The sequence below is a fragment of the Podarcis erhardii genome (genome assembly GCF_964252035.2).
Source record: "Podarcis erhardii genome assembly, chromosome: 3".
NCBI classification, from domain to species: Eukaryota; Metazoa; Chordata; class Lepidosauria; order Squamata; family Lacertidae; genus Podarcis; species Podarcis erhardii.
The window spans coordinates 124,925,435-124,933,193 of record NC_138507.1 but is presented as its reverse complement, the minus strand read 5'-3'; the positions used below and the strand labels follow the sequence as shown (position 1 = coordinate 124,933,193).

Genomic DNA, 7,759 nt, shown 5'->3' with positions numbered 1-7,759 from the left:
ACTAGATGACCCTTGGGACCTTCCATCTCTCCCATTCTAGGATGCTCCTCCTCCTTCTCTCTCACTCTTCCTCTCCTTTTAATGGCACTTTCCCCCTCACCCCCCAGCTGGGCCTCCATTTCCTAGCTGGGCCACCTATGGGAACTCAAGTGCCAGCGCCTGCAACTTTGCCTGCAACTGCTGGGATTGCTCTGACGAGAGCCATTGCAGTAATTTTTGGCTCTGCCAAAGGAATCAGGGAGATGTGCCTCAATTCCCCTCTCAGGAGAATATTCCGCACAGCCTTTCCAAGGGAACGCTGGGAGTTATAGCTCTGAGAGGGTCTCCTTGAGAAACTGAACAAGTTACAGTTCCCACAATGTCCCCAAATCACCCTGGAAATGATTGCTTTCTCTGGGCATTGAGGGTTGCGATTCCCTTGACAGAAAGAACTACAGTTCCCAAGCTCATTTCTCTTCCTAGGGCACTCTGGGAACTGTAGCTCATGGGGGGAACCGGGGTTTCCTAAAAGCACTTGGTGCCCAGAATGCTGGGAACTGTAGCTTGCTCAGGGCGCCTGATTCCTTCTCCTTCCAGGCTACCAGAATGGGCTGCCACCACCAGGCGCCGCCTTGGCCTGCGACTTTGAAGGCACCACCTGCGGCTAGGAGAATGTCAGCACGTAGAGTACCAGTGGCGTCCAGGGCAAGGCAGAGGCTGGGCGCGTGGCGCCAGCCCCCCTTTGACCACATGCGGGGCACCGACAAGGGTAAACATGCTTCATTTGAAGGGAGGGGAAGCACTGCTTAGTGGTTAAAGCACCCCTTTGAACTGGCGCCCCCCAACCTCCCCTCAGGCTCGTACATGAGCATCTCGGAGCAGTGAGCCAAGCCACCTGCGGCCCCCGCCCAACTCCGCTCCCTAACCCTGAGTAACGCGGCCTTAGCCTGTGAGCTCCATGCCTGATACAGCATGGCTGAGACAGGTAAGCTTGGGGCGCTGGCGGTCGGAAATCCAACAGGTGCAGAGCCACGTACTCGGCCTTTTCCCCTGTGTGGTGGAGGAAATGCCGCCTGGCACAGTTCTTGTAATTCCATATCAATATCACATATTACATTTCTAAACTGCAGGATGTATCGTATCAGATAATTATTATTTATTGATTTCCAGACCACTGACCCGCCTGGTAGGGTCGGCGTAAAGAAATACCATCCTGATCATTCTTATCATGACATTTACTGATGCCTTGCTTCCCGTCCCCCATTGGGGACTGATAAAAATGAGAGCAGCTGAGACCAGATGGCAATCCGCAATCCTCACAGAGGTCAGACTGGATGACCCCCAAGTACCTCACCCCTCCGCCCTTCCCCTGCAGGACTCAACAGGAGCTTCACATTGGAGCTGAGCCACGGCAGCCATGTTGTCCCCCGGTGGCGAAGCCCCGCCTCGTCCTCTGGCGCCTGGTGCCCCCTGCTGGCCTACACTGGAAGAGTCCTTGGCGCTTTCCAGGTGGGTCTTGCGCTCCTTGCCCCACCCCACCCCACCCCGGCGGCTCCTTCTCTGGAGCATGTCAGGAGCACTGCCTCCCCCTCCACAGGTGATCTTCTCCTCGGTGGCGAGCGTGGCACTGGACGACGCACAGTTCAGGAACTGTGGCCCCTAAAGTAAGGCTTTCTTTTCCACCTCCCCGAAACCGGGCCGACCAGATAGACTGCCCTGGGGCTTGGAGGCTCCCCATTAACTGTCCAAATGTTTCCAGGTCCCTGGAGCTGCACCTCAGACAAGCGCCCGTGCCTGCCAAGCAGCTGCGTGGCCCCTGCCCACCTTTGCAATGGCACCAAAGACTGTGGCGACGGTGGAGATAAACGGGGTTATGGTGACTGTTCGGGGGACATTCGGGGCCAGGGGGACGTTAGTGCCACCGGAAAGGGGGGAGGGCAGAAAAGGCACCCCTGGGACCCCCCTCACCTGCCTTTCTCCCCCAGAGGCCTTCCTCTTGCGCCCCTTCGAGGAGGGCTGGTGCAGGTGGGCAGCAGACGCCTACCAGAGCCTCTCCTGGGTGAGGAATTGCAGCTCCCAGGCACCGCCATCCCCACCCTGCCCCACCCGCGACCACACCACCAACACGCTGGAAGGTGGGTGCTGGTTGGTAATACGTAGAGGATGCCAGCAAGGCTGAACCTTTCCGTAAAGAAACAATTTGAATCAAGTCTTGCCAACTCTGGGCATGCACTGAGTTCGGCACCTCCAGGATCTCACAACTACCTTTCTGAGCTCGTTTCTACATGTGTTTGTAGGCATGATATTGACATAGGTATAGATCATATAAATGTAGAGATAATTTCTAGGCACGTAATAAATAGCTCAGTTCCACAACTATAGGCATTTTATATATATATATATAATGGATGTGTGTGTGCACGCGTGCATGTATATATATGTAAATGAAATATGTATTTGCCTGTGTATATGTGTTTGTATATAAATAAATAAATAAATAAAATGTATATATGTATGTGTGTGTGTGTATACATGTATATACACTATAAATATAATTGATATGTGCATGTGTGTGCGTATATAGATAGAGATATAAAATGAATATCTATATGCAATGTATGTGTTTTTATAGATGACATAGAATCATAGAATTCTAGAATTGCAGAGTTGGAAGGGACACCTTGGGTCATCTAGGCAGGAATCTTCTGCCCAAATTGGGGCTTGAATCCACATCCCCCAAATTAAGAGGAGAAACCCAGCCAGATAGGCAGGGTATAAATTTATTATTATTATTATTATTTGTCAGGGACGTAGCGAGAGCGCAGGGAGGGGAGGAGATGGAGAGCGAGGGGGAGCAATCCGAGGGCAGCGTAGGAGAAGATGACAGTAGCCCGAGAGATTCCATGAGCCTCTCCAGCGAATCGGAAGATTCACAGAAGGGGGCGCCGATGGCCAGGGCAAGGGGGGCCCCAAGGGGGACACGCCAGAAGCAAGGGGCCAGCGGGGACTCCCAGAGCAGCAGTTGGAAATCAGGACCAGCTTCCCCACCAGAGCGTAGTGGGGGGGAGGAGTCCCAGGTATCAGGGCCAGTGTATTCACCACCAGCGAGAGAAGATGAGTCAGGGTGGGCCACGCCTCCATCGGAGAGCGAGGGAACGGTCAAGAGGAAGGTTGCCGGCTGGGCGCGCGCGCCAAGTTCAAATGTACAGGCGAGCGGCACAGCAGGTAGCCCGGATAGGGAACCAGGTCCTAAAGCCCGCCGGAAGGAGGGGCAAGAATCAGGGGGGTCAGCGTCAGAAGAGTCCAGAAAGGATGAAACCCCAGCGGGCAGGAAGGCCCAGAGGAGGAAAGAGCAGAGGAAGAGGTGGAGCAAGGCTAGAGTCTTAAACTGGTGTGGAAGGGGAGGAGAGTCAGACGGGACTTCGCCGGTCTAGGCTTTAAGACGTAGAGTTGCACGCTGCGGCTTTGAAATGGAAACTGAACTTCAATAAAGACTTTTGTACATAACTACAGCCGGGCGTTGGTCCTTCGTGAGCTGGGACCTAGGGGCGGCTCTGACATTATTATTATTATTATTATTATTATTATTATTATTATTCTCTACCAACTGAGCTATACATATATTTATAGATTATGTGAGTGTATAACAGAGCTTTGCAAACTTTTATGTTGGGGTCACAGTGACGAATAAATCTTGATCTTGGGGTGGCATCTTGCTAGCTGTGCCTCAGCTCCCTCTTTCGTGCTCCTCTCTCACAGGGTACTTCATCTACGTCGCCGGCACCCACCCAGGCCGAGCTGAGCTGCTCAGCCACACCCTGGTGGCGGACGGGTCCTGCCATGTGAGTCCCCTATCATCATTATCATCATCATCTACTTACAGATAGGTAGCCGTGTTGGTCTGCCATAGTCAAAACAAAACAAATTCCTTCCAGTATCACCTTAAAGACCAACTAAGTCAGTTCTTGGTATAAGTGTGCATGCACACGAAAGCTCATACCAAGAACTGACTTAGTTGGTCTTTAAGGTGCTACTGGAAGGAATTTGTTTTATCATCATCTACTGTCAGAGCTGCCTCTAGGTCCCAGCTCACAGAGGACCAACGCCCGGTTGATGTAATGTACAAAAGTCTTTATTGAAGTTTAGTTTCCATTTCAAACCCCAGAGCGTGCAGCCCTACGTCTTGGCTCTAGATCGGCGAAGTCCCCTCTGAGTCACTACCCCTTCCGCACCAGTTTAAGATCCTAGCCCGGCTCCACCTTCTGCGCTGCTCTCTCCTCCTCTGGGTCCTCCTGCCCTCTGGGGCATTGCCTGGACTCTTCCTGGACTCTTCCGACGCTGAGTCGCTTAGCTCCTCCCCTTGCCTCCGGCGTGCTTTAGGACCCGGTTCCCAATCCTCACTCTCTGCTGTCCCGCGCTCCTGTACATTTGAACTTGCTTCTCGCGCCAACCCAGTGACCTTTCTCCTAACCGTTACACTGCTTCTATCACTGCTTCCCTCTTCCGTGACACTGGCCGGATCTGACCTCCCCTCCGTTGTACGACTCTCCGAGGAAGGCGTGGTCAGCTCTGCCTCGTCTTCTCTCCCTGGTGGGGGAAGTACCGGTCCCGATGCCTGGGACCCTTCCCCCCCACTCTGCTCTGGTGGGGAAGCTGGTCCTGATCTCCAACTACTACTCTGGGAGTCCCTGCTCCCCCCTTGCTCCTGGGGCGTTCCCCTTGGGACCCCCCTACCCCTGGCCACTGGCGCTCCCTTCTGTGAATCTTCCGATTCGCTGGAGAGGCTTATGGAATCCCTCGGACCACTGTCTCCTCCTACACTGCCCTCTGATTCCTCGCTCTCGCTCTCCATTTCCCATCTTCCCTGTGCCTCTGCTCCTGAGCCCCTGACATGTGGTCAATCCTGACTCATCTCCTCTCTCTGGTGGTGAGAACACTGGTCCCGATGCCTGGGACTCCTCCCCCCCACTGCGCTCTGGTGGGGAAGCTGGTCCTGATTTCCAACTGCTGCTCAGGGAGTCCCCGCTGGCCCCTTCCTTCTGGGGTTTCCCCCTTGGCACCCCCCTTGCCCTGGCCATCGGCGCTCCCTTCTGTGAATCCTCCGATTCGCTGGAGAGACTCGTGGAATCTCTCTGACCACTGTCACTGCCTACACCCCCCTCGGATTCCTCCTCCTCACTCTCCATTTGCTCCATCTCCTGTGTTCCTGCTCCTGAACCCCTGACATCTACGATTTCTTATTTGCAGAAATATGGGAGGAGTTTATTACCATCTGTCAGGGGTTCAGGAGCAGAGACACAGGAGAAGGAGCAAATGGAGAGTGAGGAGGAGGAATACAAGGGGGGTGTAGGCAGTGACAGTGGTCAGAGAGAGTCCACACCGGAAGGAAGGGCAAGAATCAGGGGGGTCAGCGTCAGAAGAGTCCAGGAGGGAGGAAACCCCAGGGGGCAGAAGGACCCAGAGGAGGAAGGAACAGCGCAGGAGGTGGAGCCGGGCTAGGATCTTAAACTGGTGCGGAAGGGGCAGTGACTCAGAGGGGACTTCGCCTGTCTAGAGTCTAGACGTAGGGTTGCACGCTCTGGCTTTAAAATGGAGATTATACTTCAATAAAGACCTTTGTACATAATATCAGCCTGGCGTTGGTCCTCTGTGAGCTGGGACCTAGAGGGAGCCCTGACAGTAAGTCCCCTCTCTACTTTTTTTTTTTTAATTTTTATTGGATTTTCACATTTTATGACAACACACACACAAACATATAAATGGTTTCATATCTTTGCTTTCATAACCCTCTTTCCCTGACTTCCCCCCGCCCCCCCATACATCCCAATTTCCATATTAAATTCAGCAAGTTCTTATTTCCTTCCCCAATCCTATTCTTATTATGTTTAAATTTGATTCTTTTTGTTAGGCCCAATTCAATAATCTTTTACTTATATACATTAGATCCTTATTCTAAGATCAATCAAAATTCTTATACCAAAAATTACCCTTTTTTTTATTAAAATATGAATCAACATTATAAAAAAAAAGACCCCAAAATCCTAAAATTTTAAATTCTACTTTTTCCCCTTCCCTCCCTGCCCAGGTATCTGTCCCTTCCAAAATAACTGTCCTCTTCTAAAATCCCTAGCCCGGATTTCTCACGTCAGAGGCCTTTAAGTCTATTTCAGTCTCTCCCTGCCTGTTCTGTTGGTAATCCATTTTATTGGTCTTCAAGTCTCGGGAGGTCTCTTCATCCTTTCTCAGATCAATCCTAATTAGAATTAGAAGGACTTGGTGCCAAGGTTCTGCCAAAGGTCCCCAAAGTCCCAAGTCCTCAATTCCAGAAAAGAGGAGGAAGCCCCAGTTGTATTTCTTTATTTTTTTTAATTTCCCATCTTTTATTGTGTCCAGCGGCTTCCTCCCTTGCTTCTCTCTCTCCATGACTTGTAGTCCAAAGGGCTTCTCTGTTCCTTGGCTGCAAAGAGTCCTGTAAGAAGTTTAACAACTGTACTTTCTCCCCTTCGACCTGTTTTTCCTCCAACTCCAAAGATATCTTTTCTGGTTCAGCTGCAGAATCTTCCAGAGTCAATTCCTTCCTTCCATCAGCAGGATTAATTGTCTTAGAGATCAAGGTCATCAACTGTTTATCCATAATCATAGCTTGCTCTTGTAAAGTTCCCACGAGAAAGAAGGCTCTTTCTATTTCTGCTAGTAGTTTTCCTTCTGCAGCCATTGTAATGTCTCCAGTCCCCTCTAGAGGGATTGCCATTGTTAAAGTTCTGTACCAACAGTCTTTTTAGCTCGTTATTTACTTTGTTTCCAACCACTTCTAGTTGAATATAACACTTTGTAAATCCAAAAGATATAAAGTAATACAGTTCTCTTAGTCCTGCCGTTTGACAGCTCACTTGACAGCTGTCAAAACTCTGTTCTTTCGCGCTAGGCTGTTACAGGGTACTCCCGGGTTCGGGGGGGGGGGTACACAGAAATTTTCTGAAACTCTCCTCTTTCCTCCAGCACAGCTTGTCCCCTCTCTACTTTTAAAACCTCGCAACGTGAGGGAACGCAGCGAGGGGCGAAGATTGGTGCTTCGCGAGCTCACGAAAAGGAGGCAAAATGACTACCGAAGAACACATAGCAAGCCTGCAGAACGCAGTAACACAACTTAATGCGGAGATTTTGGCATCCAGGAAAAAGGAGGCGGAAGCAGCGGCTACCTGCCGGGATCTGCGAGCCAGGTTAGAAGCGTTGTCTACACAGGGGCTGCCGGGACCCAGACCAGAGGGGATTGGGCTGGGGAAGAGAGGAGCGAGCCTTGTGTCTCCGTTCGATGGGGATCTGCAGCAGTATCCTAACTTCAAAGCAGACTTGATTTATGCACTAAAGTTGCTGGAAAAGGATTTTAGAGATGAGGAGGAGAGAGTCGGATTCATAGTCAGTCATTTGCGTGGAGCAGCTAAAGCATGGTTGCGCAATCTCTGGAGAGATAAGGATCCAGCCCTCCAAAATGTGCCTGCCTAGACGTAGGGAGAGAGCAGCGCAGAAGGTGGAGCAGGGGTAGGATCTTAAACTGGTGCGGAAGGGGAAGTGATTCAGATAGGACTACGCCGATCTAGAGTCTAGACGTAGGGTTGCACGCTCTGGCTTTAAAATGGAAACTATACTTCAATAAAGACTTTCGTACATAATATCAGCCTGGCGTTGGTCCTCTGTGAGCTGGGACCTAGAGGCAGCCCTGACAGTAAGTCCTATCTCCAGAAAAACCTCGCAGCATGAGTGGACGCAGCGGGGGGCGAAG

General features: G+C 51.3%; 1 protein-coding gene across 2 annotated transcripts in view; it reads left to right on the top strand.

Annotated features, from left to right (window-relative positions):
• Positions 1-1,142: 1,142 nt before the first annotated feature.
• GCKR (glucokinase regulator) overlaps positions 1,143-7,759 on the top strand; it is a 48,933-nt gene continuing 42,316 nt past the window's right edge. The window contains exons 1-2 of one of the 2 annotated variants that reach the window (XM_081856450.1): positions 1,143-1,488; positions 1,577-1,643. In XM_081856450.1, the coding sequence (XP_081712576.1) occupies positions 1,314-1,488; positions 1,577-1,643 (242 nt within the window). In that variant the 5' untranslated portion in view covers positions 1,143-1,313. The remainder of the gene's footprint in view (positions 1,489-1,576; positions 1,644-7,759) is intronic. The other variant, XM_081856451.1, reaches the window with a different exon arrangement.